Here is a 12,418-nt window from a genome sequence, read left to right on the forward strand (position 1 = left end):
GAAACATCCATGGTGTACAAAATACCACAGAGAGAAGCTACTGAAGATTTGGATCTTCCAGTTAATGGGGAGAGGATAGAGTGCTTCAGAGAATATCTCCGGGACACCCGCACCATCCAACCCCACCGCCCAGTGACTGAACACTTCAACTCCCCCTCCCATTCTGCCAAGGAGATGCAGGTCCTGGGCCTCCTCCATCACCACTCCCTAACCACCTGATGCCTGGAGGAAGAATCTTCCACCTTGGGACCCTCCAACCACATGGCATCAAAGTGGATTTCACCAGTTTCCTCATTTCCCCTCCCCCCACCTTATTCCAGTTCCAACCTTCCAGTTCAGCACCACTCTCATGACCTGTCCATCTCCCTTCCCACCTATCCACTCCACCCTCCTCTCTGACCTATCACCATTGCTCCCACCTCCATCCACCGATTGTACTCTCAACTACCTTCTCCCCAGCCCCACTCCCCTCCCATTTATCTCTCCACCCTCTTGGTTCCCAGCCTCATTCCTGATGTAGGGCTTTTACCCAAAACGTTGATTTTCCTGCTCCTTGGATGCTGCCTGACCTGTGCTTTTGCAGCACCACACTCTCGACACTAATCTCCAGCATCTGCAGTCCTCACTTTTGCTGGGAAGAAGATTTTGTTGGGTTGCTCCTGTCCTTTGCAATCTGTAGTGTCTCTCCCTTCCCCTGCCTAAATAACAATCCAACTTTCTGTGGACATAACCCTGTTCTTCTGACATCTCTAGTTAAGAAACTTCTTTTGAATTTCCACTCTATTACCATTTGTGGGAGGTGACCGTTGCCACAAAGGATACAGCAATTCGAGAGAGAAAAACTCATCTCTATTTCTGGAAACTTAAGGATGGACAATAAATTACCTCATTCGAAAGGCCTCTGGATGGGTACGTGAATAGGGAGGGTTTAGAAGGATATGGGTCAAATACTGGACAAGTGGGACTAGATTAATTTAGGATATCTGGTCAGCATGGACGAGTTGGACCGAAGGCTCTGTTTTTGTGCTGCACAGCTCTATGATTCTAAATTAATTAGTGTCTCCCATAGGTCAATAGGGAAGCAAAATGATTACCACATTTTATTTTTCTTCACGGTGGCTCAGTGGTTAGCACTGCTGCCCCATAGCGCCAGGGACCCAGGTTCGATTCCAGCCTCGGGCTACTGTCTGTATGGAGTTTGCACATTCGCCCCGTGTCTGTGTGGGTTTCCTCCGGGTGCTCCGGTTTCCTCCCACAGTCCAAAGATGTGCAGGTCAGGTGAATTGGGCATGTTAAATTGCCTGTAGTGTTAGGTGCATTAGTCAGAGGGAAATGGGTCTGGGTGGGTTACTCTTCAGAGGGTCGGTGTGGACTGATTGGGCCGAAGGGCCTGTTTCCACACTGTAGGGAATCTAATCTAATCTAATCTAATCTTTTTGTAGTTAAGATTAAATCTGGGCCAAACTTTGGTAACCAGTGGCTCACATATACAGAGAGTTAACCTTACTGTTTGATCACCATGAATCTTTTTTGGGCTTGAGGCGATGCTTAACAGGAACATTATCACCTGGAAAATGGAGTATCCATGATTACTTTTTATACTGTACTGAAATTAATAATTTATTTACAAGTGTACTCTATTCCAATATAATAGTTGCTTCATATGCCATCCCTGCCCCTCCCGCAGACCCATAAAAACTATCTAGCTCCAGGTGTATAAATAATGAGATGGCTTTAACATATTGTCTTTTCAAATATGAAATTGTGTTCTTCCTCCGAGTTTGCATTATGATCTTGAAGTTGAGCAGGCAGTTGAATTTCTACCCAGGCAAAGCTACTGCTGAAGCAGCAGTGCATATTTATCAGCTGTTAACATTTGAAGAGATTCAGTGCTCTCCTGTTACCACCAGACTTCCTATTCACCATATGCTTCCCCATCCTCCCCGTATTTTTCTGGCTGGTTTCCCTGACTGAGCGAAAGTGTGGCAACAATGGTGGGGGGAGGGAGAGTTGTGCTGAGGTTTGTAAATTGCTGCCTTCTGAATTTACTTCGGGGTTTTCGTCTTGCGGTTGTGTTGTGTTTGTATCATTTGCTGTTCCAATGCTACCACTTAAAATTTCTGAAGAAGTCTAGCAGCGACCAGATCTCAAAAGTTGAGACTCTTGCCCACTCCAGTTCCGTTCCTAGTGGATCCGGAGAACCAGTGGATCAAATTGTTGGTGATTAGTGAGAAAATTCTAGAAACAAACCCGGTGTGATAACTGTATATACATTTAGAGGCACTTCTGTACTCATTGAGGCCCAGATATGGTAACTTTTTGATTGAATAGCAATCACTGTGCTCAGCTTCTGCGCTCTGTTCTGAGCGACATGAAGTGCAATATAAAATGCAGTGTGAACCTTCATCGTGCGTCAGGGTTTAAAATAACTAAACCTGGAGACATTTTTACTGTGCTACATCGTCATGAATGATTTTGGGAGATAATCCGCCTGATTCTGTCAGTGTTAATTGGTCGCTAAGCAACTAATTAGCATCGTGATAGAAAGTGCTTGTTAACTTCTTCCCCTGCGCCCCCCCACCCCCATCTTTGAAATGTGTGTTATGCCCCAGTGGTGCCGGTCACATTCCTTGCACATGGGGTTGCAACCTGTCTGGTTCTTACATGGGCTGTCTGGAGATGGTTCGATGGCACTCCAGATTTCCATCTTTCTCTTTCTCCACCCCCCCCCCAAAAAAAAAGGTTTTGGGAGCTGCAGTGTGGGTGCTGAGTTGGTGCCGTGCTGTCTGGGAGATGACTAACCCCTTCTCGTTTTCCTGACCTTCTCCGAGTAGTGTGGGTGGTGATTGGCTGCTGCAGGTTTGTGCTATATTTTTCTGGGCAGCTTCTTAAAAGTTACGAATCCTACTGATGGTCTGAACTCAGTGACTGCACCTACATTACAAATCGTTTCAGGTTGTCCCTTCCATTAAACCTCTGGCCGTGGTTCATTGTAAGGCACCAAAACCTATTTTGTAGTTTTCACTGGGTATCTGGAAACTGTGCTAAATCTTAACCAGTTGTGATTGTATTTAATTTAGAGTCTCCAAAAACATTGCGACTCTCAGTCTGAGTCAATCATTTTATGCAGTATTACCCCGTATCTGACTGTGGCCGGGCAAATCTCCCTCGAGCCAGCTGTTCCCCATCGTGTGAACATGTCAGGATTGAGAGCCAGCTGCTTCTGTGTTCACTGGAACTGAATGGTTGACGGATTCACCTCTGAGTCAGAAGGTTATGGGTTTAACTCCAGGGACTTGAGAACAAAAAATTAGCCTGTCTCTTACAATGCTGAGTGGGGGCTACACTTGTTAGAAAAGGTACTTTTCGGATAAGGCTTCAAGCTGGAACTGCAAGTGGACATAAAGTATCCCCCATGACATCATGGCAAAGAACAATGATGGGGAAAATCATTCTTGGTTCCCTGTTCAATGTTTATTTCTTGAACATTGCAGGAAAGAATTTATCCATACTGCTGTTTGTGAGAGTTTGCTGTGTGTCAGTTGGTTATTCCTTTTTGTACAAAGCAACAGTGACTGCAGTTTGGAAGTATTTCATTGGTTATGACTTATGTCATGACTTTGGCTCAATATGGCAGCATCTTTTTAAGTGACATGATCACAATGTCATCATTGCACCATGGTATAATGGTCTGGTATTCCATTTTACCCTGGACCACATGAAGCATGACACTCTACTGAAGGCCTCCAGTTAATGTTAGACACTTATGCACCTGTGATTGCAATGTTTATAGGTAATAATTACCTTTTGGATTCATCACTGTCTCTGCCCAGTTTCTTATGTTTTGAAAGAGAAAATGGATCTTGCATCAGGTGGAGGCAAACCTGCATCAATAATGTGGTAATTAGATGAGGGCATTTATTTGTCATAAAACACTGTAAAACTACAGCCTTGCACTGCTCGAGGCCAGGAATAGTTATTGCTGTCCCAAAGACAGATACACTGATATAGCAAGAAATGAAGTGCATTCTGATGGGAGTGGACAGTGAACTCATTCTTCGAAAGGAGTGACATAGAGTCTGATTGTAATGAATGTTTGTGACCAGTATATGTTGGTTCTGCCCTGTAAAAGAGGAAGATGTCATTTTTGTGGATTTTTTTTTAACGGCCTTGTACTTTGAGATTCAATAATGCAAAAACCATTTAAGTGTCTGCCTGACTTGCAAAAATAATAAAGACAAATTAGCTTGCAAATAATCCATTTGTGATATTGAAGCGAATTTTTGATTTCCCATGGTGAGCGCAAATAGCCTGTAAATGATTTATTAATGAGTGTAAGTGCAGCAGGAACTGTGGCCCAAAAGTGCTGCTGCCTTACACAGGACAAATGTAGGAAATCCATCATAGTCAGTCCTTGGGGACTGTAAATAACGGCTTGTTAAATGCTGCCAACTCCTGAATTATCTCTTCAGCAAGCGGAAGCTTTAAATTCAGAGGTGTTGGCAAACTGTCTTCCTGGCAGCATCCCACATGTATATGCTACTTAACCCTTAAGTGCCATTGAGCTTACATCATTGAGAGAATCCCACAAAATTGGATTCATCTATTTGATTTTCGCAACATGCATTAATACAGCATTTTTGTCAGTGTAGAAGGCGTTCAAAGGCAAAGTGTAAGCTCTTCGATTTCCCTTCCTTCTCCTTCTCTGCCCTTCCCCACCCTGAGAATTGTTGGTTAAGGCACTTTCGTGTTATTGAAGATGTGTTGAATCTTGACATGCAGATTTGGTGGCAGTGCTATGAAATGATCCTTCTTGAAGCGATTGAAAACCAGATTTTCCCAAGTTGGCTAAACCATCGTACAGGAGTAGGATTTATCCATTTTAAATTCTGTGTCTAATCCAATTAAATCCTGGCTGATTATTTTCTCGTTTCAAATTCATGTCTTGGTTCCATAATCCCTCAATACCATTGACCAATAGAAATCTATCCATTGATCCTCCCTCAGCCTCAACTGTTTGGAGACAGAGTTCTTTATTTCTCCTGCCCCTTCAAGTGAAGTGCTTCCTGGCATCACCACAATGGCCTAATTTTAATTTTAAGAATTCCGCCTCCTTGCTCAGGAAGTCTGAGTTCCTTTTGAAACCTTGGAATTGTTTTGTCATACAACCACATTGATACTCACCCCCAGTTTGTTGTCTGGTTTTGTGTACACATCCATGAGTTTGGTATCAATTCAGACTGATCAAGAGGAAGGCAACGACAAGAACTGTCATCAGGTTTGGTCTTCTTTATAACACTATTTATTACATATTAGGACTAAATATTGCAAGGCGTGATGATTGGTGATATACCAGACTCTAATCTTGCTGTTACATTATTGAAAGACTATTCCATAACCTCTGTCACCTAATGTTTGTGTATGCATGTTATGTGCTTCTCTGTATATGTTCCTCTCTTCCCATTGAAGTAACTCCACCCACATTATGCTATTTAAACCCAGTGAGGAGTAGCTCCACAACACCTTTGTAAGGTTGCTCCAGGGTTCTGAAGCCCTTGCATCATAGATTTTCTGTTTGATCTCTGTACAGGTCTGTGTGCAGCACACGACCAATTAAACAGGCAGAAAATCTCTCTCTGCACTTTGCTTTGGGAGCTAGGCTATGTGAATACAAGCTCCATATACCAGCCTCACCTACAGGAATAATGCTTGTAACTTGGAGATCCAGAACCAAAGCAAGATTAATATATATGCAAATGTTGGCATAGTTAAGTATATGGAACCCTTTCATTCTAACTCTCTGACCACTACGATATCTTGGATTTCAAAGTATGTTTATAATGTTCTACAATTACCCTGTATAAGGAAATAAATTCCATTAGGCCAGCTAATACACACACTTTGCTGTATGATATGAGCTGTAAGTATAGAACATTTCATTGCTCAATTTTAAAGCCAGAGCATGACAGGCACGGTGGCTCAGTGGTTAGCACTGCTGCCTCACAGCATCAGAGACCCGGGTTTGATTCCCACCTCAGGGTGACTGTCTGTGCGGAGTTTGCACATTCTCCCTTTGTCTGCGTAGGTTTTCTCCAGGTGTTCCAGTTTCCTCCCACAATCCAAAGATGTGTGGGTCAGGTGAATTGCCCATGCTAAATTGCCTACAGTGTTAGGCACATTAGTCAAGGGTAGATATAGGGTAGGGGAATGGGTCTGGGTGGGATACACTTTGGAGGGTTGGCGTGGACTTGTTGGGCCGAAGGGCCTGTTTCCACATTGTAGGGAATCTAATCCATATGTCAAAATGCTGATTGGTACGGATGGAGTTTCCAGCGGCCGCACAGCTTGGAGGAAATATTGCCTTCGGCCTGTTTATGATTTTGTGTGACTATAGTGATCTGATCAGGATGACCATTATCGTATTGGGTGACTTTGACATGCCCTAATTCAGCACCAGATTTGTACAGTGAATATATGGCTCTAGTGCTATTGATAGGTTGTCAATAAGACCAATTCTATAGCGTGATTCTCTTGGCAAATTTCTCAGCCAATGAGGACAACTAAGATGGGTGCTCATTTGACAGCTCCTTTTGAAAGGAAAATTTGAGTGCAGGCTGGAGCCAATTCAAGCATGTAAGGAAATTCCCACATGTGGCAGCAGATTCACATCTAGCAAATGGATCACCTACCTGTGGGAAATACATAAGAGTTAGGAAATCCAGTGTCATTCCAGTGCAAACCAATTTCTCATTTGGTCATTCACTATGTTGCTATACTGAAACCAATACTCAAGTTACTGAGTTTATAAGTTTAGTTGATTCTGATTTACTCAAACGATGGTGGGTCTAGATTGCCATGATATAGTATTGCAGTGCAGATGTTTATGGCTTTGTTAAGTGGTAGGGTGATAAATAGGCTAATAATTTCAAATCCAAGATGTCGACATTGCATTGTTATCAATTTATTTAAATCCACTGTGGCCTTTGTAAAGATGAAAGAATCTTTCACCATGTAAGTGGAAAATTTGCTCAAAACTGATTGTAGCAATTCACCCAATCACTTGGTCAGTTCATGTTGTGTAGAACCAGTCATGGATAAGATGAGGAGTAAAGGGAAATCACTCTTGTGTGCCCAATCATAGAATTCATTACCACGGTTCAGCATAATATACATGACACAGCAGCCCATCGCCCTTCCAAATCCAGTAAGTAATTTTCTTAAGTTTGCTTTTGAGTAGGGTTGTCCAGTCCTGCTTAGCACCAGGGATATAAATAGAAATTGCTGGAATAGCTCAGCGGGTCTGGCAGCATCTATGGAGAGAAATCAGAGTTAATATTTCGGGTCGAGTGACCCTTCCTCAGAACTCAACAGGGCTAACGGACAAGGATTTGGACTTGTCGTTAACAAAATGCAGACTATTCTTAATGTAGTCAATCTTGACTATTCTCGTCCTTTTTGTTGGCTTTTACTGATAGGTGCGTCCAGGCTGATCTGAGGCCTTAAAATGCTGCCAGACTTTCATGCCATCCAAATAGCACATTCTTCTCACACGGTATAAATATTGTTTTCCCTTGTTTTGATATTCCTTGAATATTGTCCTGCTGAGTGCAAAGCCTTCTATGACCAGTGTCCATTTTCAGCCATCCTCCAGGTTTGTTCTTCCAAATGACAGTTTGTGTGGAGGTTAGTAAATAGGAATCACTGAATGGTGCAGCGATGAAACACAAAATTTAAATCACCAGACTGTACATTCCAGAAGACTGTGAAATTGCAGCATCCTTTTAGCTACTGTAGATTCCAAACAGCAATTTCATGTGACTGGAGTGTAGTGGGGGGGTCACACGAAGGTTTGGCTCCCCTCTTAAAAGTAAGAAATCTTGGAATATTTCCATCTTCTCTCATTGTGACTGGATGTCTCTAGAAACAGACTCCACTGGGAACCTCATGGCTGGTTTGATATTGATTTCTGTGAGATGTACATGGAGGATACTTGTCTACGTTTGTCCCCTGACTGAATAAACCCAATAACATTCACTCTGCTGGTACTTGAGCCATTCTGCTTTGCTCACTCATGTGATAAGTGTCACATTGACCTATCTACCACTGAGGATTTTGTTGTGGTATAAAGTAATTTAAAAACAAAATGCAATTTTTACCACCATCAATTTTATTTTGGTGTAAATTGCCTTAAGTACACTAGTGCTCCTGTGTCATTATGTGAAGTGGCATTTACTCTTCTCCTGTTTTAAATCCCAGTTTGTATTTTAGGGCTGAAAATAATTGATTAATTTTTGAACTAATTTGTATTTATAGACTCCTGACTTAATTGGCTTTTAAAAATTAAGTGGCATGTGCTATTGATAAGGATGGACGAATTGCATTTAGAAAGCATCTTACCAAGCAATGGATTGCATGGCTTTTTTCGATGCATAACATGTCGCAACCATGTCTCACAAGGCAATTTCTGACAGCTAGGTAAAAACAAGGACTGCAGATGCTGGAAACCAGAGTCTAGATTAGAGTGGTGCTGGGAAAACAGGTCAGGCAGCATCTGAGGAGCAGGAAAGTCGATGTTTTGGGCAAAAGCCCTTCATCAGGAAATCTGATAAAGGGCTTTTGCCCGAAACTTCAAATTTCCTGCTCCTCGGATGCTGCCTGACCTGCTGTACTTTTCCAGCACCACTCTAATTTCTGACATCTGGTGATGAGTTAACTGAGTTACTCTGCTCCTCGGTGCTGCTTTTAACGACCAGTTTTGGCCAGTTGCACAGGGAGAATGGTTTGTTCTTTTGTGGAGATGGGGGAGATTTAACATCCATGGCAATTGTTAACAGGCATTGATATTGCACTTGGCTTGATAGCTCATCAAATGAACAGCAGGGTCAACAATGCAGCATCCAAGTGGTAGTCCAGTCAGAGATGTTATAGCCCAGATTGTGTGGCCAGCTCTTGGAACTGAACTTGAAAGTGTAACATTCTGAACTAAGCTAGCAAGGAAGCAACACAAGTTTTTGTCACCCTCTCTCCCACATGTTTTGGCTTGGTCTACCCTACACTTGCTACACCACGTGATAGACGGAATGAGAAATCTGCTGGCAGACAATAGTTTCACTTTATCTTTTTTCTATTTTGGTGTGTTAATTGAAGCTGTTTTAGCAATCGAGTTTCAGGTTCTCCAGAAAAGTTTGCAAGATGAGATGCTTAAGTAACAAAATCTCAAATCTGATCAAATGGTGCAAACGTATGGGACTAAGAACTGTCTCAGTAATCATAGCAGGAGGTTGCGGCTGTAGTAATGAAGGCTCAACTTGTGAAGCATTGTTTCACTGTCCATGTACACCAAGAACCTGACTCTTGCTGCGAGTTTATTTCTTCATTGTTGCATGTGACTGGCAAAAACACATAGTTCAAAATAATCCAAAAGCAGCAAGTGTTTAGAAGCTGGGTGAACACAGCAGAGGTGCTATCGTTGGCTTTAACACCCCGAGGGGTTAGGGAAAGGGGAGATTTGGTGTTGCTGTGATGCCTCCCATGGTTAAGCAGTCTGCTGGCAGTCTTCTCTCTCTTTCTCTCTCACCTAAGCTTTTGATTGAAGAATGGGCCATTTGGACTACGCACTGGAAAATGTCTGGCACCATAGCTGTGAAAAACAATGAAGGAAAGTGTCAATACAATGGTTTGGACATTCTTTATTGTTATACGCCCATTACTTTGGATTGTAGTTTTCCTCTCTATTTGTTCACCATCCAGCATCATTAATTAAGCTTTTCTTAAAAAAATCTCACATAAGATGTTGCCACTAACTATTCATTTACATTCTGCCAGTTCCCTGAATCTAATAGAGGTTTTTGTACCTTTTTCTTTTAAGAAGCGCTCTGTGACGACTTAATTTGCTCCTATGCATCAGTACTCATAGAATCATACAGCATGGAAACAGACTCTTGGGTCCAACTCGTCTGTGCCAGCTACGTTCCCAAACCAAACTAGTCCCACTTGCCTGTGTTTGGCACTTGCCCCACTTGCCCCCGCACAGTGTGTGATTGCTGACTGTCGTGGATCCTGGTAGGTACTGGCACAAGGGAGCCCCATCTTTGTACAAACCTGCTGACAGTCTGTTTACAACAGAGAATATGGCTTTTATTCAACAGTGTGTTTATTATTTATGCATGAGAGGTTCTTTTCAGCTGTTGGCTTTCTGCAGGTATCCAACCACTTGTATTTTAATTTAGTGAGTTATTAAACCTGAACTGTGTTATCTTGATTTCCTGATTTACAAAAAAAAGTGTATGTGTGTGTATGTGTGTTGGGAGCCAGCTAGGCAGGGAGATTTTTTTGTTTTGTTTTAAGAGCTTATTTTGGCGACACATATGTAGAAATCTTTTTTGTTTCTTGTCTCTTTTTCCAACCCAAGTCACATTAAATTGTATTCTTTTTTATCTGCTTTGCTTTATGTGTGCTTCATGAGTTTGTCAGCCTGACTGGTTCGGGCTGAAATATTCTGAAGTATGTACACTGTCTCCTAGGCCTGTCTCTCCCTCCTCTACATTTACCCTTCAGCAGTGAATCCTAATTAAAAGCTAGAGCTTCTATTACTGTCAGGATTTGAATCCCCTTTTGTCTGATTTATTTTTAAAAAAGTTGTCTTAATCCTAAATACAGATCTGCCTTTTTTTAAAAATCTGACAGCATTAAAGTATTTTGGTTGTAGCTCCACTAATTCAGTCAAAATGTGGAAGAGATGATACCCATCTGTATTTATGGCCATGCTCTCCAGTGGGCTCCATACAATATTGCAAGGCCTGTTGGTCAATGTTAGCCCTTCAGAAGTATGCTTGAGAGAGGAGCACGGACACACCTTCAATTATACTGAGTCACTTCGTTAAATGGAGTCAAAGTACCACAAAGGGAGTTACCAAGTATGTTAATGAGTTATGTGTTCCCAATTCCAGTGTAGTAGAAGCTGCTGGATCACGCACTGGTTATCAAACTGGCATCAAAGGAACTGTTATGAATCTTTTGTTATGTAAGATGTATAATAACATTACCAGTCAGTAATGTGACTGCCTATCCTTTGCAGCAAAAACTAGTCTAGAGATCAGGTTTACTGTGTCAGTGCATGAATTTGCATACTATATTTGTTTTATTTAAATCCCAATCCTTTTTCTTCCTAGACTGAAATTGCAAAGAGACTGAATGTGATCTGTGCCCAGCTCCTTCCTTACTTATCACAGGAAGTAAGTGTGACTTTTAACAGTTGTGCAATGTGTTGATTTGTTTCATATTAATCTTAAATGTGAAAGATTTTTCTGGATGACTGGCTAAGTTTTTCAAGCATGTTCCTGCTTTCATTGATTGCATTTTTTTGCAACTTGTTAAACTTTCAAATTCTTCTCAACACAGAAGCAATGGTCATGTGAATGAAAGAAAAAAGATATTGGGTTTTTTTTAGATTCCCTACACCGACCCTCCGAAGAGTAACCCACCCCCCTCTGACTAATGCACCTATCACTATGGGCAATTTAGCATGACCAATTCACTTAACCTGCACATCTTTGGACTGTGGGAAGAAACCGGAGCACCCAGAGGAAACCCACATAGAGAATGTGCAAACTCAACACAGACAGTCGCCCAAGGCTGGAATCAAACCTGGGACCTGGTGCTGTGAGACAGCAGTGCTAACCACTGAGCCACTGTGCCACCCTAGTGTCATAGTGTCTTTCACTACAGCATGTCCCAAAGCCATTTACAGTCAATGGAAGACATTTTAAGTTGAGTCAATATTCTAATGTAGGAAAAAAACAGCAGCCAATTTGCTCATTTCTTCAAATAGTAAAGTGACAATGACTTAGATAAATTGTTTTTTTGTGTGTAATGTTGTTGAAGGATAACTATTTAGCGAGGACACCAGGGATAACCTCCCTGTTATAGAGTTGTAGAGATGTATAGCATGGAAACAGATCCTTCAGTCCAACCTGTCCATGCTGACCAGATATCCCAACCCAGTCTAGTTCCACCTGACAGCACCCGGCCCATATCCCTCCAAATCCTTCCTAAGTAATGCAATAGGACCTTCTAAATCTCTCTGAGAGACCAAAGTAGGACTTTGGTTAAACGTCTTGATGGAAATATGGGCAACACACCCTCTGCACAACACTGAAGAGTCATCCTGGATTTTTCTGCTCAGGTCCTCGTGTGGGATTTGAATCCATGACCTTCTGAGTCTGAACGTCATATGTTATGACCATAAATGGAATATGAAATGAAAGGAATGTATGGTGTGAAGTCTCAAATGGGGTTCTTGGGCTAAATGGTTCAGGAATGAAAGGAGGTCCCTGAGGTTATAGCCTTGCCTCTGTACTTGTGGCAGAGATTTTTGAATCTTCCTCAGAGGGATTGAATTCAAGAGTCATGAGGTGAT

At 42.0% G+C, this 12,418-nt stretch overlaps 1 protein-coding gene across 3 annotated transcripts in view; it reads left to right on the forward strand.

Annotated features, from left to right (window-relative positions):
* Positions 1-12,418, forward strand: part of LOC122565380 (transducin-like enhancer protein 1) — a 162,208-nt gene that overhangs the window by 72,780 nt on the left and 77,010 nt on the right. For all 3 annotated transcript variants that reach the window (XM_043721296.1, XM_043721295.1, XM_043721297.1), the window contains one exon: positions 11,172-11,234. In XM_043721296.1, the coding sequence (XP_043577231.1) occupies positions 11,172-11,234 (63 nt within the window). The remainder of the gene's footprint in view (positions 1-11,171; positions 11,235-12,418) is intronic.

Source organism: Chiloscyllium plagiosum, chromosome 31, assembly GCF_004010195.1.
Source record: "Chiloscyllium plagiosum isolate BGI_BamShark_2017 chromosome 31, ASM401019v2, whole genome shotgun sequence".
NCBI lineage: Eukaryota > Metazoa > Chordata > Chondrichthyes > Orectolobiformes > Hemiscylliidae > Chiloscyllium > Chiloscyllium plagiosum.